Raw genomic sequence first — 26024 nt, 5'->3', positions numbered from 1 at the left:
ATGGATCCAATATTCTCTGGTAAACATTGTGAAGCTTCTTCTGAATACGTTACTGCAATTTATTCGTACATGCCTCAGCATTCAGATGAAATAAATCTACGAACAGGTCAGAAAGTTAAGGTAATTGTTTATAGTTTTGAAAATGTGCCTAACAGTTGGTGCTTACGAATTCAGTTGATACATTCGCTACTAAACCGAAAAAACATAATAAGAACTTGACTAAACTGCAAATATGCGCAAAATAAGATGAATGGATTCACTATTCACCCTGAGTTTTTACGTGGCGTGGTATATGATTACTGGGGTAGAATTAGTTTGAAAGAATTATTTGCCACAGGTCTTCAAGGTATTGACACTAATCTGTATCTTCTAGTAGAAGTATAGAATTTTTGTTTCTATGAGTGATCTAGTCAAGTATTTTGTTGTGCCTTGTACCTTATCGATCGGTTGCCTATTATTCTTGTTATGTCATCCAGATGCGCCTTGTTTATTCCATACCGGATTGGCAATAATGTATTCCGAAGTATCGATTCTCCAACGTTTTGATAAAATATTCTAAAATTTAAATGACATTGGAGGTTGGTAGTAGTTAGCCGATTTTTGTTTTATCAGGAAAATAAACTGGAGAGGGATCAGTAACTAAATATTAGGGTGGCTCAATCAAGTATACAAAGAGAAGTTCAACTTGCCCTCCCTAACAACTTTGAAAGGAGTAATAAAGCTGTGGACACGAGTTTAAACTCTATCTTGAAATTTGTGTAATCAGCCTTCTCCACTTTGTACTGGAAAGGTTTCAGTGAATGTAAATAAGGAACAGTGCCATATACTATGGAATAATTTCTAATATTTTCAAAGCACAGGATCTTAACGCTGTTTTCAATGTAAATCAATCCCCATCTATAGACTGATGTACGTACATTTCAGTCACTTCCTGTGGCTGTGCAAAATAGATATAATTTCTAAAGCCTAAAGTTAATCATATTATTCAGTCTTAAAACAGGTTATAACTTCGTTTTTCGAAACATTTGGTGAAATTTTCTTCTGATGTATGTCACCTGAAGATTTTCCTTTCAAAACCTTTTTGTGTTATCATGTTTAGTGATAACCATGTTTCTCAGATCAGCTTTTTATTTTATTTCTGTCACTTCTACCACACAATCGTCTGCCTCGAAAACCTATTTTATTCAAGTAAGATACCAATACATTAAACCTTAACAGCCTAAGTTCTGTGTTTTGTATTATTTTTTTTAACAAAAAATTTGGTACTACAGGCTAGTGAAAGTCTGCACCATACAACTGAAATCATAATACCGTAAAAAAGTAACGTAAGAAAAGGTCGCGTGATCAATAAATAAATAGTGTTTGGTTTTATTAAAAGATAAAGTGTATCTAATAAAGCAATCAATTTAGACTTCATTCAGTCAAGAAGTTACGTTTTAATTTACGAAGAACTCTGTTTCTTGTTATGATCCAATCTAGTGTTTGCTTGTAAAAAAACATGTTAGGTTTTACGGCTTTTATGTCACTTTTCGTTCTGTTGTCTACAACATTGTTATTTGTGGTTTTAAAACTATATGTTGCTAAAATCTTCAAGTTTGTCATTTCTAGGAAATCAATTCATGAGTTGATACTTTCTGCCTTTCATTGGTTCTGGTTTTTGGATCTTTTTAATTTATTACAGATTTTGTCCAAGGACTGTCGACATTCTGGAGCTGAAGGATGGTGGGTTGGCCAAGAACCAAAAACAGGTTATGTTGGTGTATTTCCTAGTGGCTATGTTTTAAATCCAGATGACATTGCAAGCAGTGAATCTCCAGGAGCGAATGAAATGAAAGCTAATTCTTTTGAACAAAATAAATGGAATGATGTCACGTTTGGGATTGGCAACAATACGGATAAAATTGTAGCTACAAAAACAAAGGAAGAGATATCTCTCGACAAAAAGTCACCCGACAGTGAAGTAATCCTTAGACACGGTCATGTTAGAACAATTCCTGCTACTGAGTTAGTACAACAACAGGTGCGTTCTATCGCAAAGTAAAATAAAAAGTTTATCTAAAAGTATTCAGGCATTATTTATTTGCTCAGTGAAATTTTAACTAGTCGGTCATAGTAAAAGTAAATCCTGGTACAAATGTGTCGATTTCACTTCCCACCACATCAGCAAAGCGAGATAGAGTTGTCCCTATAAATGTTTTTAGTAGTATCAGTATAAGTGATGGTAGAAAATATTAGACAGGTCATATGGTTCGAAAAATAATGAATTAATTTATTAAATAAAATAATTCCGAAACCTACAATTCAATAGTTGGTGAAAAGTGAGTGCATATGTGCCACTGTGCCCGATTTTGATCCGTGTTATGTAGTATCTTCAAACTTTGATCACGATAATTTTCTGGACTCCAGCCAGAAAGTCTTAACTATCTAAGTTGACTCAAATCCACAGCCGATGACCTTACGAGCTAACTTATTCTTAGTCTTACCAACATTGTTTTGGTAACCAGTAATCGGGAATACGTAATACATGTCCCAACCAATTAAGTCGATGATATTTTGCAGCTTCATCAATCGATCTGCTATTTTTGATGAGTACCTTGCGTCTAACCTTAACATTGCTCGATTGGTTGTTCCGTAATGGGATATCAATGTTTAAAAAAACTTATGATCAAATATTAGTAACGTATGAATACCTACATTTGAAGATCACATGTGAATTCGAAATATTCTAACGAAATAATACTAATCCCAATAAGTTTCGTACTTCTATAAGAAACAAGCGAGAACTCGAATTTCAAGTATTCACTATGAAATTGTATCGTGTTGTTATAACTTAATCTAAACAATATAAAATATTTAACTGTGTAGTAAATGTATTAGTTATTCACCACATCACGTTTAGCAAACATAGAGTAAAATAGGGCGAACTTTTGCTGGTGACATGTGTGTAGTGTTATGGAAAGCATATCCAAGTCAAATCTTGGGAAAATTTAATTACGTTGGTTTAATTTTATAAGTTAACTACTGGGGAAAGGGTGTGTGCTTTCAATTTCCAATATTGATCAAGCTATCTATAATGATAATTAATGGGATATGATTGTTTAGTGTTATATTTAGAGCTTAGATTCTTGATATACCGCGTACTATTTGATCACTCGGACGCTAGAACCCTCCAAGTCGCAAAATGAGAAGACAGAAGACGAGTGAGAAGGAATGTTATTCCAACACTGTCAGTTATGGTACAAAACTCTCAGGCATTTATAGTTTTTAGTAAAAGCGAAATCATCATTATGGTCATCCGATCCGCATACAATGGTTTTTAGCTTTTATCCAATAGGGAAGCCACACATAGAGATCCTGGAATGTTCCTCTAAAAGATGATTGAATGGAATGTCTTCGGCTCTTTCTGAGCTTCTTAGAGCTTCTTTAAGTTCACCTGTGGGCCGTCCTCACATTTGGATTTTCAAGATTAATAGTGTAGCATTATTAAACTGTCTGAAGCTCTTCAGAAAGTAATTTATACTTTTTCACTGAGATTTCGAGTATATCTGTCGTTTACATATATCGGGTATATAGAATGTTTGTGTTGTAGCTAAACTATGCTTCCGAGAATTATCCGGTTTTCATTTTGCTTTCTTCTAACGTAGCTGTTATGGTTTGGACACCTTATCTAGTGATAAAAAGGTGGTAAACCAGTTAATCACGGTGATTAAACGTCTTGAAGGGGACAACAAGCTGAAAATCTTGTAGGGTAATATTCTCCAAAGTTTAGAATATGTTGATGAAATGCATGAAATCTATATCCGTTTCTTCAAAAAATTATCGAATGCCCTAATTAAACACACTATTTGCTTTGATAATATTTATTGTGGTTAAAAGAAGTAAATGCTATGGCTAAAATAGTTATAAATTCCATTCAGTTGGTCGTATATATAACTATTTTCCTCCTCTTAGTCTTCTTAAGTTTAGTTTTGTTGTTTTGCCATAATACACATTGATTTAGAGTTTAATGGCATTTTTAAAATGGCTTCTTAACTGGTTAGTATGATTTTTCTATTTAAGCATGCTACATACTAGTTTTGTTAACATATAAATAGGTTGGAGTCTTTTCTTCTATTAAATAAATTTTAGTTTATTAGCTGTACTCGTATTATTCACTTCTGTTGCTATAGTTTATTGGCTCAGGAGCATTTGGAAAAGTTTATCGAGGTCTTTGGCGTGAACAAGATATTGCACTAAAAGTATTTGATCTAGCTACAAATCAGGTGATTTTTTTTCTCGTTTTTCATTATCTTGATAAATTAAATATTCTTACTAACTATAATGTTCGAAACATATTTGCCTAATTGTCCCTTTATTAGAAACGGGTTTCTGACATGAAGTCAAATAAGTATTAGTAAATGAGTTGTGGACACCATTGAGTACAGTTGTTGACGTTCAGCGTCTAGGAATTCAATGTTATCATATTTCGTCTGTTTGTTAACGAACTATGTGGCTGAAGTTTTGGAGATTATGAGACTAATGAGTTGGGTAAACATATAGTTATACGATTGTGATTTGTTATGAATAGCTCCTTACCGTCCGACTCATAGAAATAGTTTATTTGTTTTTTGGGCATACTAACTAAAACGCTTGGTTTCGCAATGCCTAATTATAACGATGGTAATGATTTTTAGACAAAAGAACGGAAAAATTCATTGTTATTTTTACCTAAGCATACTTGCGGTAATGATTTCGCTATGTCCAACTAGTTTTTCTGTTTCCTTAAATCTGACATCAAATTCTTACTTTTAAGAGGAGGGAAATGTGAAAGACTATCACTAAGTTTTGTTAAGTTCTGTTTAAATCGGACCTTAGTCAGCTGTCAAACCGAACTATTTGGAGTGGGACTCAAAATTCATCCCCAATAATTGAAAGTTAAAGGATTTAACTATCAATAATCCATGGATCATCTGCAACCTAGTTCGTTTATGTTTTTACTAGAAATAGTCTTCAGCAAATTATTATTTGACCCTCGGGATCACTTCACTTACCAAGTAGACTGGAGGGAAATCACATAATACTGACAAAGTTCATTTTATAAGAATATCTGAAAAACCTAGTTGTGTTATGCACCTGTCTCGCTTATTCGCTAACCCTTAATTCCAATTCTTTTCATAGGTAGACAATGAAGCTTTGCATCTGTGCAGATTATCTCATCGGAACATTGTGAGATTTTATGGGATCTGTAGGTTAGACAACTCTAATTCCCCAGCACTTGTAATGGAATATGCTTATGGTGGTTCGCTGAACATGGTTCTCAACCAACGACCTTTATTAGGTCCCCTTGTTTTACTTGATTGGGCATTACAGATCGCTAGTGGAATGGCATATTTACATACAGATGCCAGAATTTGCCATCGAGATTTAAAATCATCTAACAGTGAGTCTTTAGGTCGTTTTCGTTTTGAGAAATGCTAAAAATAAGTTAATTTATTATGGTAAAAAGTATTTATTGTAGGAAATATTTTCAGCTATTCTCCTTTGAAGTCGAAAAATCGACTTCAATCTTTGTTCAGGTCTGTATTGTCTTCGAATGTGAACTAGTCTTACTCGTGAGGGTAGGTAAGTCTTATTGATCACTTTCAAATAAAGGGTGAAGGCATTGATGTTACGAATGAATATTAATCAAAAGGTTTTATTTCAGTGTAAACCAGTCATTCAAAGCAGTGGATCGGTGTATTTGTTTTTCAATTATTTTCCATTTGAAGAAGTTTCAAGTTAAATGCTTGAAATCAGGTACTTAATGATATTATTTTTTGATGTTTACGCTATTCTTCCTTGTTGATAAGTTAATTTTAAGATTAACTATTTGTTTTCCATTATTTTTTTAGTTCTTATCAGAGAAGCTGTTCAAAAACCATTTTCTCTAAATGAACTTCAAAGGTGTACCCTATTGATAACTGATTTCGGAATGGCTTGTCGTTCTAGTCAACTTGCACCACAACAATCTAAATTAGGCACTGTTGCATATGCAGCTCCAGAAGTTTGTCGTCAAGTTAGTCCTTATTTTGTAATAATTGAATATTTTGTTCTGGAAAGTTGCCAGAATAACTTTAATTAAAACTATTCATCTTGATAATATAACAAAATTAAAAAGCACACTGTAGAACTCAACCATATCTTTGTTTATGAACAAATAACATGATGTTAAAGCTTACGGACTGTAACAAAATGTAAATATATATGTTTCTGGCTAATTAGAAATCAAAGCATTTTTGCCGTACTTATGATTTGAAAAGCTGTTGTGATCCTGAAATCTATCGCTTGGTAGTTTTCTGTTATAAAGTCACTCCCTAAAATGTTTTTCTATTATCTTATTCAAGTTTTTGTCATAATTATATCACTTTGAAGTGAGACATGCATTATTGATGGTTGTGTTGTTTGCATCTTTGAATTTACGTTGAATGAGAAAAGTTGTTTCTTGTAAAATTGAATTTATCTTTTCTCGGAAAATATTCAACTTTCATTCGGTTTTTGCAGCGAATTTGCAAGGTCATGTTATCCATTCATATATATTATTACCATTATAAATGACATGTGGAATTAATGCGTAATTCCGTTCGTCTATAATTTGTTCGAATTATTATTTTTTGACTGTAGGAGGGATTTTCTTTCAAATCGGATATTTGGTCATATGGTGTTGTGTTATGGGAGTTGCTTACATTAGATATACCATTTCGTGCAATGGAGCAACCTAGATTATTGTTTATTATTGCAATGTATAATTATACTCTGTACGTACCACCAGGTGTTCCAGATCTCTTTGTCCAATTACTTAAAGGTTTGTCACACTTTGGTTTGTATACGATAATGATATTTAAGTTGAATGTCAATCATTTGCTAAGTATAGGTTGGTATACTAAACTTTAAGCCACATTCTTTGTATGTTTGATAGTCCCACTACTTAGCTGCCCAAACCAAAGTAGGATTGAGCAGGGTCCGAATCTACTATTCACTGATCTCAAGTTGTTTGATCTCTAAACCTTCAGTTGGTAAATTCCAAATTCACTTTATATATATATATATAGGTACAAGAAAGCACCAGATACATATGCGCCGCACAAATCTCACTTGATTTGCGTGAGTGCTGTGATACTGCCCAGGTGCCAAAACTGAAGCAGGTGGTTTTCTTAGGGGACCACACCCGGAGCCTTTTGACCTAAAGATCTGATCCACAAGGCAGTGGAGCAACGTTAGGAGATGCAGTCCCATGGTAGCCGGTGATCAACGATTGATTCATACGCCATTTGTTCCCTCAGGATGCTAGAGCCCATGTGCACCATTGGTTTGGAATGAGGGTTTTCCAACTCCCCTAGGTGGAATTTCCGTGTCCACCAACCCGTTGCAAGCGCCCAACATTCGCTTTTCGTCCTCTCAATTTCGTAAAGAACACCTCCACCACGAGAGGTCAGTAAATAGGACTTTCCTGGCAGAGGCTATATACGCGTGGCCATGTGAGAGCATTTCGAGAGGGAGTGCGGACTCTTCCCACTCTCGGCCGTACCAGGGCATTCGGGGGCATATATGTATATATATATATATATGTTGTTTATTGTCTACCTTACAATTCACATCGTTTTATAATAGACCAATTTAAGTTTCTCTGTGGTTTGTTATTCAGAAACATTACCATGTGCTCCACTGTACATCTTGTTTTTCGTTACCTATCTGTTTTTAATTAGCCGCCTTCTGTACAGTTAAGTAGTACAAATAATTACAATCATCAAACAATAGTTTTTTTATATTTAGATTGCTGGTCACCTACTCCTGATAGTAGACCTAAATTTGAAAATATTATGGCTCGACTTAAATCATGCAAAGATTGCAGTTTCGTCGATTTAGAACCTAGTGAATTAGCTCAAATTCAACAGAATTGGCGTGAACTTATAGCAGTCCACTATAAAGAAGAACAACAGGTATATTGAGTTTATTTATCTTGATGTTTTTAAAGAGAAAGGTCATTAATAGGATTTGAGTTTATTTATTGTAAATCATTTCCAGTGTCTTTATTCCGTTCAACTTTATAGTTTGTCCAAAAACATATATTCATGTATTTCATTCGAATTGTCAAGCTACAGTGGTTTTAGCTTACTATCAATATGTATAAAAGTATATATATTCTGAAAATAATAATTACGGAAATCATATTAGTTCATAGGCATTATCACCTTGATATAAATAGTAATATTAAATATAGAGGACAGATATGTGATAATAGATTGTTTGAAATGTCCCAGTTCAAAATTGTTTAGGTAGTACATTTTCCAAACGTATTACATCAATGAAAAGCATCACCTAGAAACTTTTAATTACTTTTAAATGGGCACCCTTTTGATTTATGAGCGGTGTATTTAAGGTAATTTCTTACGCCATCGCAAATTGATCATCATCTAAAACTTTTATTTATTTAAACACATAAACATTAGTACAAGGAAACACCAAGTATATGTGCGCCACACTTTATCATTCGATTTCTGTGAGGGCTGGAATACTGCCCGGGAGCCCAAACAGAAGCAGGTGGTTTCCTTAGGGGGTCACTTTCCGAGCATTTGACCTACAAGTCTGTTATAAACAGGGATGATGCTTGTTATAACACTAGCAGTTTTCTTGTTATATTAGTCCTTTCACTTTTTACACGTATGTGGGACGCTAATTTACCTTAGACGAATATCTACACTAGATTCCCACCCAGTGTCTATTCTACAGGACTTCAACACAACTCAGATCAAGAACACGAGATTAGCCTGACTATAACGTCAATATATTTCCACACCAAAATCCGACACAAGGAACAGTCAATCAATAAGTGTCCATCAACAAGGAACAGTCAATACGTAATAAGGATAGGGGAATATATATAACACATAACACCCGTCATCCTATCTAATGTCTGACTCATCAAGACAACCAATCACTGTCATTCTCGCCCACACATCAAAGTCTATTCTACAAGGCAGTAGAGCAACGTTAGGAGATTCAGTTCCATGGTAACCAGTAACTACAATAGGTTCATACTCCATTTGCTTCTTCAGGATGTTGGAGCCCATGTGCACCATTGGTTTGGAATCAGGGTTTTCCAACTCCCCTAGTTGGATCCTCCGTGTCCATCAACACGTTGCAATCGCAATACATTCGCTTTTCGTGTTGTCAATTTTGTAAAGAACACCTGCACCACGAGAAGGCAGTGAGTAGGACTTCCCTAGCAGAGGCTATATACGCGTGGCCATGTGAGAGCATTTGGAGAGAGGGAGCTGACTTTCCCCACCTTCAACCGTACTAGGGAACCTAGAAGCTAGGGAAAATAAAACGAAAACAGAGAGCATAGGACAACAGAAGCAATGATTACTACAATAGGTCAGTCAGGTCTAACACAATACATTTGCTAGGTTATTTTCTGATATACTGCTTGTGTTAGATATTATTTCAATTATTTAAGGCTACCAGGGACGGTGTTAATGTAAAGTAACAAAAAGTAGGGAGGCTTACTTGATGGGTTCAGTAATAAAAACGACCAAATATTCATATTTACAAAATTTATTCTTTTCTGAAACTAGTGTGAATGCTCAACTTTTGATTCATGTTCACCTATCAAACATTTGTAAATCTGTAAAGCTTACTCGAAAAAGTACTGGAATTGTTGCTATTGGTGTTCAGTACGGGCCCACAATGTTTACGGATATAGGAACAAAAATGATTGAATTACTCTAATATGATCGGTTCCCTTTCAAATTGGCCATAGCCATTTACACACAACACAAAAAATCCGACGGCTGACACAAAGAGAAGACGAATTGCAGGGAACTTGATATTCGAAGTAAAACGAACAACACAAAACGAATTGGTACAACTGTCGTTACCATAGTAGGAAATTATGAACTTCAAGCATACAGAAATCTAGTGAACCACAAATTATGACAACCAATCAAAAAGCAAAGGTTATGTGGGAAATCGAATTGGAAAAGAATGTACTAGCAGTTGTCGTTCCTAAAAAGATTTAAGCAATTCTAATAAAATTTGATTATTCTTTTGTTCGCCTTAGCAAGAATACACTTGAATATGCCAAATATTCAACTGTTAACCTTTGAACCTGTTACTCAGCTTTGCAGTCATTCAGTATTTTCATGGACTTTTTGAACATTGAAATTCGTTTCGAAATCATATCTTTTTCCCGTTATATCTGTTCGTCGTCATTGTTTAACTTCCTCTATTGTATCCATTGGTCTTTCTCTCTGAGCTAAGTTAATTAAGACTGAAAACGACACCATGTCACTTTTATGTATTGTCATGTTTATAATATTTTTTACATTTCATATGTATTGGTTATTGAAATCTTCCCATCAATATTTAGGACTGCAATTGTGCAAATGTGCAATTGTGGCAAATGTGCATCTTAGGCGGATTGCCTCAATATTGCTACTAAGTCAAGGATTCTTAAACGGAGATAAATATTGGCTAGCAGTGGGATTCAGGACTCGCGTTTCGTCATATTTGAGACTCGTCAGTTGGATGTACCTGCACCCCTGAGTTGATGTTCATTCCGGAATTCGAACCCATTTTCGTTTGCTTCAAATACCATCTCGTTATCCACTTAGCTACTGGACTCAGATGGCCACTTGCTCATGTAAATGGGTAACGCTATGGCGTTTAAAGCAAACAGTACTTGGTTTGAATCCTGGAGCTAACATCTATACTGGGATCCAGGAACATCCAGCTAATAAGTTCGAAATGTGATGAAACATGCGTCCTGGATTCCACTACTAGCTAACATCCACTTTCACATTTTTAAGAAAACATAAGGCAATTTTTAAAATCCGTATAACCTACATTCAAAAACCACAGTGGTTTTTATCTAGTAATAAGGAATACAATCTAATGTTTATGATGCAAAAAAGTAATTATCTAGTTACAGATTATTTAGATATGTTGTAACTGTATTCTGAAGATACTTTGTCTCTCACTACTAAATAGATGTTAATTAAATAGTGATAAATAGTGATTTAATAATTTTTTGTATTGCTCATTTCTTAAAAAAAACTGTTAGACTGTAGCTGAAGCACTATCATCATCGTTCAGAAGTGGAAGTTTAGATTTTTCAACAGAACTTTTAACACAGCTGGAAATGTTACGTGATTATCGCGAATCTCTGGATAGGGTCAGAGCAGATTTAGTGGAAAAAGCTCATCAGCTTCATATAAAAGAGGAATTGTATAATCGAGTGGCTGACACCATGGGTGTAAGTTAGTAAAATTGGTTGCCTTTTTTTCTCTACTAAGTGTGGTTTTGTCCACACATATTAAAAAAATAAAACAATATATATAAGTTATCTATCAGATTTTGATATGCGAATTATAGTCCATTGGCCTGAGGTTACTTATTTCCAGGCGAACGATTATATAATTCATGAGATTTTTAACTCAGGTGTTGTCCGACTTTGTAGACACTGATTGATCAGGTGATGACATTTACGGCCGAATATCAATGAGTATCAACTGTTCAACATTTACAAGTGTGCCTTTATTGATGTGCCTATTTCCAGTTAATCAAACTAAATTAAAATTTAAAATTGGAAAAATATGCTTGTTTTAAAGTGCAACCCATAAGTTCTTAGCTTTTGAAAGGGCGTAGATTTGTGCCGCAGGGTTTAGTTACAAATTGCTATTGATTCATTTTTCATTGATTTTTTTACCGTTATAAATCAATAGTTACGTCCTGAATTCCCAGGATTTTCTTCTTTTTCTTTTGTATTTTGTCTGGAATTAAAAAAACTTCAATGATTACTCTTTATTATTAGTTCGGACTTCCCTAACTCAGGTACGGTAATAATGACTATCGAAACAATCGATTCTTCTTATTGTTCTATTCTGTAAATTTCATCTTCATATATTTCCTTCAAATTCTAATTTCCAACCTTCGGCTATCTTTAAGAAAAAAAAAACACATAGATCGACTATCAACTTTTAATATGATGCTATAAAATGAAAACTATTGGAATAAAAGCACTTGTCACTGTTTGACTATGGATAGGATCCGAATGATTACATGACTAATGGTAATGTGTAATGCTGTAAAGTTATTGGTTATGCACATAGGTGATGGATGTCGTTTGTATCGTAATTTTCTCTAGGTAATTTATATCAGTAATGCAGAAAAATAGAAACATTGAAATAATTCCTCAGAATGTTCCGACATGATTGTTTTCTTTTTCTCTAACCGTTAATTTTATCCTGTCGTATTCTTTTATGGATAACGCGTATGTACATCAGATATTAAAGTATATTTGCATCGTATATCATGCACTTCTCTCTGTTTAAAAATGGGAGCGCTTCTTCATGAAGCAGCATAGAGAATGGATAAAGCAATGTTTTTTCTTTGTAATTTATATCGTATCTATCATACCTTCTTTGTCTTATTTTTCGCTGTCATTCGTATTCTCGGAAATATTTTATAAACAGTTTAATTCTTACCTGTGTAAGCCATTTACGATAACCAGTGAAACTGTCCTACTCTGTATACCGAAATATTGCCAGTTAATCAAAGGATCGAAATAGAGGGTTTTCAACGCTCACTATTTTTTTTCGTAATTTGACCTAATTATACACCTTAGGGTAATAATAGATATCTATGTCGTAGTGTGAATTCAGTTAATTTAAAGATCACACTGATCTGATGATCTATGGTGCTGCTGCCTTGACGTGGTGGTCGGGTTTGTCTATCGTGATGAACCAAACGGGCTATACTGGCTGGAACAATCGTTCCTCAAGTTCCTACCATGCCATGCAGGTCAATTGGAAAGCGGTAAGACTAAAAGCAGCAAACCAATGATCCAAGGGTGAAGTCGTACTGTTAACTGTATAGAAGTGTGACGGCAGTAAGGTGTTTCCCTCAGAAAACCAACATAGCAGCGATGCTGCCTACCTACAAATTAAGGGTGGGATTAGAAAAGGTCAACCCTAAAAATTCACACCTCGCTTTCTCCGCGAATTTCTATCACTGTCGGTAAGCTTTCAGCAAGTACGGGGCTAACATAAAAATTACTCACAAAAGGTCGTATGTGACCGGTCTCAAGTAGTAGTCTATTGGGCACTACGGTCACGTTCTCAGGTCACTAAAACCAATTCTAACCCGATTCCCTTTTCAGATACCTCTAGAAGAACCCTTCCATGGTGTGGGCAACCGGGAAGTAATAACCACTCTCATACCTATAACGGCACCCAAAGCCACTGTATTCATAATCGATTTCTCTCCGATTTCTGTTAGTCTACCTACCTCGACTCCTCAAGTGCCACCGTGGCCAACAATCCTAGTGCGCGAAATATTATTCCAGGTCTGCTTAAACCTCGCCCCAAACTACACATTAGAGCCTTCAATATACATATCCAATGTTGAATCGACCAGCAGGCCTGCCTGGCTGTGTCCCCAAAGCGTGCACACAGAATCCTGGTGTGGTCATTCACTTGACCTCACCTAGCCAAAAAGTCGAACCGACGAGATATAGCCTCCGTTTATCTGGAGATGCGGCGGCAAGTTCTCGTGGACTGACAGATATAGGCATAGAACTAAGTATGAGAGCAAAAGGAGCCTTGTTGGTAGATGCAAACTACTTGGTGGGGGTCCGCGCGTCCATTGTAACCAGTGGTTGGGTGACGTGGCTCAGAATCGATCACAATGGAGTAGGTATATATACTCTTTGTCTTCCCTTAAACCGTGAGATTAAAATTACTTCATACTTTTCTTTATACGAACTAATTTTTTCTCCTTGTATCATATCCTTATATGCATTCTTTTTCTTTTATATATTACTGACATTGAAGTAATTACTTCCATGAATTCAGTATTTATCTTGTTGTGCCATTGAGGTATAGCACCTTAGACTGATGCATATATGTCCCTGGTCCTACGTTGTAGATGACTGACTGACGATGATGTGACTCAGTAATAAGGACTTGGTTGTACAAGTGATTTACATCCAACGACTAATTTTAGTACTTGATATAGTCCACGTTTTTAGTTTCATCATTAAGTGGCGTCATGGCAGAGTTTCTGGCAGCTGTGTTAAGGGGAACGATTTCATTTACCATACAAATGTAAATTTGCTGGGGAACGCAAATAACTTCAATATATATGTATTTTAGATTCTTGATATTTTGTAAATGGTCTCTAAATTTATAACTTCAGACTCATCATCAAACTTCCCTAATTCTGTGTAAAAAAATGCTATGTATACCCACAGAATACAATACTTCATGGTCATCAAATTTTATTAAACAACCTAGATAGGTTTATAAATCCGAAATATGTTATTTATAGACAAACCAGTAACTTAACTTAAAATTATTTGAATAATTGTTTATTGCTTGTTATCGATTTTTTTACTGAATATTCAGCAACATTTTATGTTTTTGGCTGTACTGGCTGCTAATCATTTTAAAGATCCTACTCATAAAATTCAAACTGCTCAACCTAAACCTCCTCCACCTAGAAAACGTCCGTTTGTTCGTAGTATTTTTAAGCGATGGGGAACTAATGGTAATCCGTGTTCTACACATAATGACTACGTTAATTCAGCTTATTCGTCCACTAACAATTTTCAAGTAAAGGATCGTAAACGGTCAATTAATTCTTCACAATGTACTTCTAATAATCGTCCACACTTGAATGTAAATACAAATAACTCTTCAGATTTGAATAATTCCTTTTGTGATGAAACTCAATCGATTTCGCGTGACACATCCAGTCGAGTTGGTTGTAGTCAAGGTGGAATACCTTTAATTTCACCGCCCACAGATATGAAACATGTAGTTCATGTGGACTCAGATTGGTTTACTGGTCAAGGATTATGCGAGTCAACTATGCGGTTATTTCCTTGTAAGTTTATTTTGTATCTGTTAAATTATTCACACTATATGATACTTATAATTTCAATGTTTAGCACCACATAACTTCTCAGGGTATTTCTTAAGAAAAAGAATGTTTTGAAATACTATTTCGCTAACTCGGTTTTATTTTAAGGAAGTTTAATAAAATACTACTTTTTTTACATTTCAGCTGCTAAATTCACAAGCTCTTCAGTAGGTTCAAATAATGACAAATATCGTAATATGTCATCAGGTCATTGTTACAGTCCCCAAATAAGAACGTTTGTAAACACTAAGTCGGATAGTAATATGACAGATAAATCTAATCCGAAGTCACCACGTATTTATTCTAGTGGAAACAATATTACAGATCTTCGATCACGCGAACAGCGTTTTGTTGATGTCCAAACAAGCTCACAGAGAAATCTGAATCGGTTGCCTAGGAAACAAAATTTTATTCGGAAGTTTGAAAGTATGTTTAATTTCTACTATCTGAGTGCTGTTTTAAAACTGATTTACACTTTTAACTATGTAATTTTTTGATGTCGTCAGTCTCCCGCTTACGGTGAATACTGACAGGAAATGCTCAGACGTGCATTCTTGCCACATGCCATCTTATATTTTATTTATTTGTTTAAACACATAAACACTGGTACAAGGAGTCGCCAAATACATATGCGCCACACAAATCATTCAATTTTTGTGAGGACTGGAATACTGCCCGGACTCCCAAACCGAAGCTATCTTTTAAAGTAATAAATAAAAAACATCAGTCCTAATAAATTAGTTATAATAATTTCAGTACTTTTGAAAGATGACTGCCTTCTAGATATAGGGTTTTTCATACCATTGCGGTTTTCCGTTGACGCTTGCAATGTTTATTGGTGAAAAAGTTTGTCGTACAACTTCGCTCCTTCAAATAAAAGAGTTTGTTACTGTCATGTAATACTTTAAAGACGTATCCTTCACACAAATCATGTTCTTTCCGAATAATGGTTAGTTTTTACTAGAAGACGGTAACCTCAGTTGAACCTGGCGAAATACTGGTTCGTATATATTTGGCTTCGGATTAGATAATCATGGGGATATCAAGCGTTAATACAGTGGAGTTGAAATCGAAATAGAGAGAAGTAAGTTATGAATCTTCAGGCTAGTGATTAAAAGTTGAATTCTTGAACCACTGAGCCATCATTTTATGTAGACCAAAGTTGTTAGATGCCTTCACTGTTTCATCTTGATACGTGCACCATTGGAAAGTTTTTTTGAGATCCTTGAAATACTTTGGTTGGTTCTATCAAGTTATGCAACTTCTGTCACCACTGAGATGCCCATCACTTTACCAAAAAGTTAGATTCAAGTCCAATTTTGATCGTCAGTTTGAATTTAAAATAATCCCAGCAAGAGGTAGAAAATAATCATCGCCATTTAATGGTAATGGCTTTTTTAAATACTTTTTACCCCTTGTTGTAGCGCGTTAAACCTATTGACTAAAACATCAGGTTTCGATTTAGTGTAAAAGCTGCCTAAATCTGGAGAAGTCATTAGTTGTTTCGATTCACGTGTATTTGACAAAAGTATGCTTATGAGTTCCAAAACGTTAAATAATATCGTCACTGTTCTATTTCGGATGACAAATATTTTGAATACCTCGGAAATAATGCGGGAAACCTTGCTTATTTGTATAACATTTTTGTAACTTTGAGCAGTTTTTCAGCCACGTAGTCACCTGTTCGAACGCCACTCCACTTACTCCGACTTGAGCAACCTCATAATATCACTAGTCTTTACAATTAAAATGTGGTTGCAAGTTAATCACACAGATCTGTTCTGATACGTAAGATAACAAACAGTTCTCATAACGACACTGGAAACTGTACTATTAGTTTTATTACTAGTCACAGGTGCATGGAAGCAATTCTCTTTTTTGTTGAGTTGCTGAATTAAACGATTAAAAAAGTGAACTTGTCTTAATCATTTGTTATCTCAAAATAAAATATATTTATTCACGTGAGAAAATTTTTTATTTCAAGTTTCCTGTTATCTAATTGACTTAACGTTGTTAGTTCAACTGTGTCGATTTTTCAAAAATATCAAGTCTTGACTATTTTTCAATATATTCTTCTACTAAACTTTTGATTGTCATCCTGGTATCATATTTTATGAATTTTAGATAAAAACAATTTAGATTTCCTACAAAAGTCAAGTAATCACTCAGTTGGGTTTAGTAATTTTTTCACGCCAATTAACTCTTGTTGCTATGAGACCAATAATGATTTACATCATAGTGAACATTCTGGATATCATCACTGTAGAGTTATACAACCCATCATAGGAACTGACAACCGTATTCGTAATAATAGTAGTCCACCGTTCTTTGAAAGACGTCGTTCAGCTTCTGGGTAAGCGTTTTTTCGAGTGATTATCATGTAATATTGACTTAAGATTTGTTTTATTGAATTTGATTCCGTAAAATTATCACTTTTTATTAATGAGTCCGTCGACTCAACCTATCTGAAGTAGTAATTTTAATTTTCAGTACAGAAAATCCAGAACATATTTTCTTGCAGGTAGGCCTAATTTGTCAGCTATATAAAGTTAAGCGACCTGACATCTTGATGTTTTCTAATATCATCTCATTTCATTATTTCACTAATTCTTGCTTTTTTTGTCTTCCCTTAGATTTTAAGTTTCCAAAATCCTTATAATCTTTTTATTTCCCTAATTTATTTTTTCTTTGATCGTATCTTCTATGTCTAATCTTTTCTGCCACCACTAATAATATCGCAACCTCTACTACTCTGGGATTATGTTTTAATAATTTTATCTCGTTGTGCTGATGGGGTATGGTAACTTGAACCGATGTACACACGTACTAGTTCCTATGTAACGTTTGACTAACTGAACATCATAGTAGGCCATTTTTAAAATTTATTCGTCTTCAGCAATAAGATTTTCATTTATGTTTACACCAACGTTTTTAATTGACCAACTTATTTCACGTGAAATAATGGTTAAGTGACCAAACTACTCAGATCCCAAACCCCATGTCTCAAATTCGAATCTAAGACAGGCTAGTAGTATCAGTATATAAAAACATGTTACTCAAAGCTAAATGCACTTAATTGGACGTGACCGCTAAGTTGTTTCTAAGATATTTGGAGATATTTTTCGTCACCGACTGTCATTCAATGAAAACTCATTGAAAACCGGAACACTGAACATCAGTTTCAACCTAGTCTGGGATTCCCGATCAATGCGCTCTTATGACCTCACTAGGAATTCAGACTAACGGTTCTAAAATTGGAAATTTAGACCATTAAATTCTTACTCGGTCTCAGTTCGTGTCGGAAACTGTCCACTCAAATAATAGAAACCAATTCATTGAATTACTGTAATTATTCAGTTTATTTCTCAGTAATTTTTCGTTGGTATTTATATCAATCATTTAAGTATACCTGAATTTGTGATAAGCAAGGAACATTTTAAATTAAAAATGGGTTAGAAATAATTCACAAAATGTTGAATCGTAATAGCAACACAATATAATTGTGGGTGTCTTTCGGAGAACCAGATACCATCAAGTGTTTAATGATAGAAAGACTAGATGTTCTATAATTTCAAATCAGTTTTCAGTCAGAAATCTAGGCGAAAATGGTAGGTGCCAAACAAATTATTTTGTATCAATCAGAAAAGCTCATTTAAATCAAATATTACATAACTAAAATCATGACTTACAAAATAAGTGTACATATACTGAGCTAATTAATCGTATAGCGTAAATAGATTTAAAATTAAAATTCTTTGCAACTACAGATCAGTTTATTTCATTCTTAGTTTTCAAACTACAGATCAATGACATGTAACCAACTTTATCTAATACTGATTAGTGTCAATTTCTCGTATAGAAATACGTATTGATCATATGGCGCTATACGAATCAATTTGCTCATACTCGATATTCTAAGCTCTTTTATTAAAGTTTGTTTTCAAGTTTGACAAGAATGTCATCTCATTCATTTGATAGTTAGACTGTAGTTAACTTTGTCTTTATTACCTGTTACACTTCATTTGGTTGAAGTTGTCTTTTTCATTTCTCCTAAGCGATACATATATTTTTGGGATGAAACGAATCGAACACCATCTTACCTTCTTTCGGGATAAGTCTCTTTCTAAACAATGATTTTGCTTTGTAGATTGACCGGGATTTTGATGCTGTTGAGTTGAGACAGATGGTTTTATTACGGAGGTTTCATTGTACTAGACAACGTTATTAGCGCTGGTTTTCAAACCCTTATGATTAGTATGATCTTCAAATGCTTCGAAAAGTTTAAAACATACGTTTATTCCAGATTGAATTCTGTAATGGATGCTTTTTGAACTTGTTACTTATAAATGTAACAATTGGTTAAATACTAATTCCATCGTTTATGTATTTATTTACTATTCACTCTCTTTTATTTATTTTATTGATAATATTTATTGTAGACCGGTTACTTTTTTTACTCGGTATTCTAAAACCAGTGATCAGCTGAAGAATAATACTGATGAAAGTTTATTTGACGGAAGACTTAACGAATTACTTTGTATGATTTGCGACCCTTCTATGCCGTTGCCAACATCTGGTTGTACTCAACATTTTTCCGGAAGATCTCTGTCTACTACAACTCCCCCTACTGCTTGTTTTAGCTCAGATATTACTGAAAGCTCTTATTTCCTGAAGCCCACTGGAAATTCAACTGTTGAAAATGTGCTGTTGTCAGCATTTCGTCTTCTAGCTTCCTTTTGTTTTTGGGGTGTTGAACCTGATATTGATGATGGGAAAGCTAATTCTTTAATTCCTCTCTATTCTACACCACGTTCGTTCCATAATTTTGGGAAGATTTCCTATCCTGTTGCATATTGTACCTTACAGTCCAGTCAGAGTTATAGTAAACAAAAGAATGCAGTGAGAAATGCTACTAACTCGTCATTACTATTCGGACAAAACGAATCTGATTTTCAGCATGTTTTATCAGGTAATTCAGTCTGTCCTATTGGAAAGCGCAAGTACAAATTTTCAATTCAAAACACACGACGTATACAGAGCGCTGATCGTCGTCGCAATTATAAATACAATACTTCTTTAAAATGTCCTGTTTGTGTAAATATGGGCCTCGACTCTGTCCATCCATATGAAAAGTTTCCAGACCATCAAGTTGAATTTGGGGTAAGAATCTAATAATAAAGTCCTATTTTTTATCCATCAGCTTTTACCTTATACGTTTTTGAAAATGTATGGTAAATTTTGAAACTTTGCATTTAAAATTAAGTTGTAAAAGTTCAAAAGTTCTTGGTATTGATCTCAAAGATTACAATCAGTTAGTCTCTTTCATGATATGTGCATCGTGAATGGATTGCCTGGTTATTGGCATCAGTTACAATCATTTTTAAGCAGACTCGGATTACTTGTGGCTTAATGGTTATATCGAGACAATCCGCTCAGGATGCACGTTTACCGAAAGAGACTGACCAATTGAAGTCCTTAACATCAACAACAAGAAGATCCAAGCCTTTAAAATAGAAACATAATTCATCCCTATTGTACAAGCTATTGTCTATCTCGACTCAGTAGCTAGGTGGATAACGCGTTAGGCGTTTAAAGTGGAAAATATTGGGTTGTAGTCCGCCGGGATGCAGGCACATTCATCTGACAGGTCGCAAATAGGACGAAAAGCACTTCTTGTACTTCATTGCTATCCGTCGTCCAGCTCTGCGTAAAAATATTTGGAGTTAAGTTGACATAAAATGGGTTGCGTGTGCGAGCTTGATTAGATATGGTATACTGAATTTTTGGACATTTTTATAGCAAAATCGATAATTGTTTGAGGAATAATAAACATTACATTTAATATTTTGACAACAAACATGATTCAGATTCATAATATTCAGTTGTCAAAATCATTACTAGATGGCACAATAATACTTCGAATAATGCTGTTTTGGTTTTCAGTTTTTCTTATCCATACCTATCGTTCGTTGTTCTTAACCATTTTTCTAATCCGTAATTTTTCACTACAGTATTACATTGTAATTCTTTTGCTGTTTCCTTTTAATATCTCAATAGTAACCGTAGCAACTTGGGTTGACAGATAGTGTATCTGGATATATATTGTTTGTTTCCTTTTAGTTTCTTATCTGTGCATTAGTTTCATCACTATCATCGCTCCTCTGTATTGTGTGTAGATTTTGCTAAAAGTCATTCAAAACAGAGTCTAACATATTCGTCACAGTGAAATAATTTTCCATATCTTTCAGAAACACGCCTATAAAAGTACACAAAAGAACAGTAAATCCTAAGTATTGATAAATAACTTCAGAAGATATACTGTGGCTTAATATGCGTGAAAAAACGCACTACTGGAACTGACACAGTTGTGGATAGTGATATATCTGGTGGTCGCTAATTGTTATGTTCACATCACTTATTACTTGTATTTGTAAAACGAAGAACCACTACAGTTACCACGACGCAAAGTAAGAACGCCAAGACTAGTACGAGTGAAGATTTATTAACCCCAAAACGCGACGATGACCCTAGTCGAAAATACACTCATTTATATATTGATTGTATACTCGTTTTGTTTACTAATTAAGATGAAATCACATATATGGAAAATACCTAGAATTATGACAAATCACATGCTGCGTGTTATATTGGGCATAGTTCACGTTAACTTAATACGAGAATATAGTATCTTCAATAAACATCACACTCAAATCAATTAATGTTACATCGAAGAAAGGTATCACACTGAAAAATAAAACAAATATTACACTGAGTAACTATCACATTGAATGAAAAACGGAAGTAATGTTGAACGAAAATCACAATGAGTAAAAGAATGTAATTTTGCCTTTTTCATCCGGTCATAACAAAAAGTTTTCATCTGATCGGACTGTATCAAACATAATTTCACCGTAATTTTGGGCCATATTTTTTCTAGGTTTTTAAGTAACGAATCGCTTAATTGTACATATTTTGCTGAGCATAACGGACTTGGAGGACATAGTTTTATAAGCTGACAGCGTTGATGTAACATCTAGCCACAATGTCTGATATCGTGTACTAAGCGTTACATTCATTTTTAAGTGTGCAGTTTTAGTGTTCTATTTTGAACAATCTTTGTTTTAGGTATTGTTGATCGTTTGGACATTCAAGGTATTTTTCTCTATTATTATGTACCTGTGTAAAAATCTAAAAATGTATATTATTCTGCATTATTGAACGTCTAAATAAGCAACTGTTTTCTCCTGTTGAAATCTTAGGTTTTAGCACTGTATTTGTGTAACTTTTCCATGTTTGCGTATAGGACCCGCATTCACCATTTCTCGGTATGCTCGCAGGAAGTGGAAGGCGACCTAATCCATCTCCAAATATGAAGGAAATAAATCATTCCAATTTTCCAATCATTCCACCACATGAAATGATTTCAAGTGATAAGATAGAAAACTATTTCACTCATCAACATAATGAATTTTTGAAAGATATCAAACAAAAAATAGGTGAGCAACAACAATGTAAGCACACTAAGCTCAGTGATAATAATAACAATAATTCCCATCAATATACTCAATGTAGTTTATGTAATGATAATCAAATGGAAATAGTTGTAAAAAATGAATCCACAGGTAAATTAAATAATGCATTTCACTGTCCTCACCTTTCTGTTTACATTGACTATTGTCAAAATGGCACACGAAATAAAGACATAGATGTAGCCACTATTAAGACAACACTACCATACATACCATCTTCTTCACACTTAGCACAAAGGTGGTCATTTGAACATAGTAAAGAGTTACATAAAGATATATGCTCTTCGTTCTGTTCGTTTTTATCGTGTCGAAAATTGTCAATTGATTGTCAGTCGAGTATGATTTCAGATTGTTTAAGGTCAGTAGATAAACATTCAGTATCTGAGTCTGTTGGTCCTTCAATCGAAAGAAATTCTACTAGTCAGTTTTCTCATTCTCTCGTATCAATGAATCCTGTTGGTATGTCGCGTGATGCGTACTTAAAGGTGAGCTTTTTTTCTTGGAGACTATATTTATCGTTTATACAGCATTTGACAGTGGGTTTTCAAGTCATTTTTATGATTATAAAATCAAATACTGTCAAACAATGCTAGCATATAACGTTTATGAATTAATTCTTTGTTCCTTTTGAAAAAATTTGGACTGAGATAATTTCTTGTAAAATGAATTGTTCCTTCTTTGGGTCCTGTTCATTTTGGATTTACACTGTGTAAGCATATCGTGTTAGTTTGGTTGATTATTTAAATGTTCTCATTTTAACATTTGAAATCAATCATGTTAGGATTCATCCCTTTGTAACATATTTCGGTCATTATTTGTGTGGAAGATACTTTCTAATTTAGGCGTAAAATAGCTCTCACTACAGAATCAGTCCGAGTTATTGTTGTTTTTTCTCGTCATCAAAAAGTAGTTGTACAAAGTTAATGATACCTAAACTCGTGATTCTCTTAGGAACGATGGTGATCCAGCAAAATTTGTTAGTATGATGCTTTATGGTTTGGAATATTCGTTTGGCTGTTGTCTGTAAGAGCTTGTAGGCAAATGGCTCGGTGTAACGGTCAACTTTTTTTCAGTAGTTATCTTTGTCCATTTACAAAAATTAAACTTACATTACAGGCAACACAAGACGGCTTTCTTAATCGGACCATTTATGAACCATCTGAAGATCATAAATTTTGTTATTCCTCCTATTCAAATCAGACATCTCAATCCGATTCCTTCCAACGTTCTAACGATAATCAATCTTCTTTGAATTCTGATGTTTATCCAAATATTCATGCATTGTTCATTGAGAATGATTCGAAATCTGAATCTGGATCAGAGTTTGAAAGTTATGATGATGCAAATGAATCAGATTATCCCAATTTTATTTTACATTCCTCTTCATCACCAAAACACTCTCAACGGCCTCAAAACTTTTATTCACCTTCGAAAATACATTTAAGTGATTCAGATAAGCCCCCAGAAAATAATGACTATTCCTACAATCTTAATGTAAATATTCATACCTGTCGAGATGATGATGATCGTGTGACTCTTGTGCCAATTGAATCTGAGGAACTAAGTAATGTGATTCAACCATATTCAGATAATGCGGGAAAAGAAGAGGTTAGTTTTTAGTACGCTTGCTTTGTTTATTCAAATATATGTTCCTATTGCTTCCATTACGTAACTATTTAGACTTTTTTAGATAAGGTTTTTAGGATAACTCATATTTACCCAACTGCAATTTGAGATTAAAGTCACACGATGTTTTGTTTTTAGGGTTTTATTTTTGATCCTTTTTTTCTATTTGAGTATAAAATCATTGTATCAAGTGTTTTAGGTCATTTACTTTTCTTACTTATTTGTGAGGAATATGGTGTTATTACTTTATACATGCTGATGTTGTTGACTATTGGTGTTTACTTTTGCAATATTCATCAAACATCCTAACATTTATATCCTTTCTGATTGTCACTATTCATTCGTTTTCGATCCGGTACCCCGATAAATCAATGAATTATTTGAATGTTGTGACACAATAATGCAATATGACGAATGGATCGGGTTCATTTGCCTTAGAGTTCTAATTTGTAATCTCCAAGCATGTTTTATAATTTATTCAGTATTAAGACAAAAAATTCGATCTGATCATTAATATATCTATATTTAAAATATTTATTACATATTAGTAAGAGTTTGTAATTTTTCATGTCGCTATTCAGGACTGCAGTTAATTGGTCTCTATTAACACGTGTGTATCCTGAACAAATAGCCTCGATATTGTCATGTAGTCACAATTTTTATTAAAGATGCATTATGATTAGCAGGTTCTTTTAGTTAATATTTACACGTGATGGAAGATTATTTGTTTGTTTTGACCTTTTGAATAATAAATTCTTTTTCTTATCGTGGTTCTTTAACAAACGATTGAAATGTCGTGATGTAAAAAGTCCGTTTGAAAGAATAAATACTGTTCACCTGTCTTGCCTTTAGTGTTTTATGAGTTAAAAAAGCTTGTATTCATGCTAACTTTTTCGAATATATCCTACTTCTTAACTGTCTCTTCCTACAAATACTTTTAGACTTTAGCCGAATACTACAATGGTAACTCGACTTCCAAAATGGCCGTGAAGAGGGTTCTTCATCGAAGTCAAGCAATGCGTGAACGACATAGACCTGCGTTTTTAACCCTTTTCCGAAACCGATCACTTCCTAGCTGTGTAGACAGTGATTGCTCGTGCTTGGAGTCCTGTTCATTCCTCCTTTGTCCTTCAGATAATAGTGTCGATGAGGTCTCCGAGTTTCCTCACCAGGCGGAAAGTTCCAAGAGTCCTTCTGGTCCATTTGTCTCACTACATTCTACATTTATTTGATCTCTTTCTGTTTTCCCACGTTGATTTATTTTCCAGGTCTGTCAGCGAATAACGTATTTTCTCTGTGATTCCTATCTGTTCTATTTTCACCATTTACCTTGGATGCATTTATTATTTTTAGGTAATTTTTGAAGGTCAGTCTCACATAAGTGTTTTTAGCACCTTTATCTAGCACACGGTGTCTGCATTTTTTTCCAGATATATTTTTATTTAATGCATCTGTGTATGTCTTACTTTATATTTACTGTGTTTTAAAATTACATTTTTAATCTATTTTGAAAATAGTTGTTTGTTGTGAAAACCTTACATGTTAAATGTGTGACATTTTCTGTATTCAAAGTTTGTATAATATATTAACTTTTTATTGACTACAATGAATTTGCTTCAGAGTCTTTCGATGTGTCGTTCTACTACCGCAACACCTATTACTTTTCATTTATTTGTGTACATATTTAATTTGGCTTACCTTTCATTTTTCAATTCTATTCTTGTATATCTTTCCTAAATAGTGGACGGACTAGTTTAACTTAAGAAAGGAATTTCTAAAGATGAATATATATATATATATATATATATATAAACCGTCATAAACAATTTTATATTTGCTTTTAGGTCAAGGAATTTTTATATTTTTAGACTCTGTAAAGTTTTCGATCTCATTTTTTCTCTTATGCTAAAGTAATAATATGATTATAAT

General features: G+C 34.0%; 1 protein-coding gene across 1 annotated transcript; it reads left to right on the top strand.

Moving 5' to 3' along the window:
- Smp_176580 (serine/threonine kinase) lies at window positions 1–25593 on the top strand (the record flags this gene model as incomplete). The annotated part of the gene is made up of 15 exons (XM_018789839.1): window positions 1–120; window positions 1682–2020; window positions 4170–4262; window positions 5158–5419; window positions 5871–6034; window positions 6640–6820; window positions 7789–7955; window positions 11081–11272; window positions 14424–14904; window positions 15085–15366; window positions 17065–17293; window positions 19380–20100; window positions 22244–22954; window positions 23670–24077; window positions 25037–25593. The coding sequence occupies 15 exons, from the start codon at window positions 1–3 to the stop codon at window positions 25325–25327; spliced, it is 4641 nt and encodes a 1546-aa protein (XP_018655242.1). The 3' UTR covers window positions 25328–25593.
- Window positions 25594–26024: the final 431 nt, after the last annotated feature.

The sequence above is a fragment of the Schistosoma mansoni genome, chromosome W, assembly GCF_000237925.1.
Source record: "Schistosoma mansoni strain Puerto Rico chromosome W, complete genome".
In the NCBI taxonomy this organism is placed as follows: Eukaryota; Metazoa; Platyhelminthes; class Trematoda; order Strigeidida; family Schistosomatidae; genus Schistosoma; species Schistosoma mansoni.
Note: the sequence above shows the minus strand (reverse complement) of the source record. Positions and strands in the feature narration are given on the sequence as shown.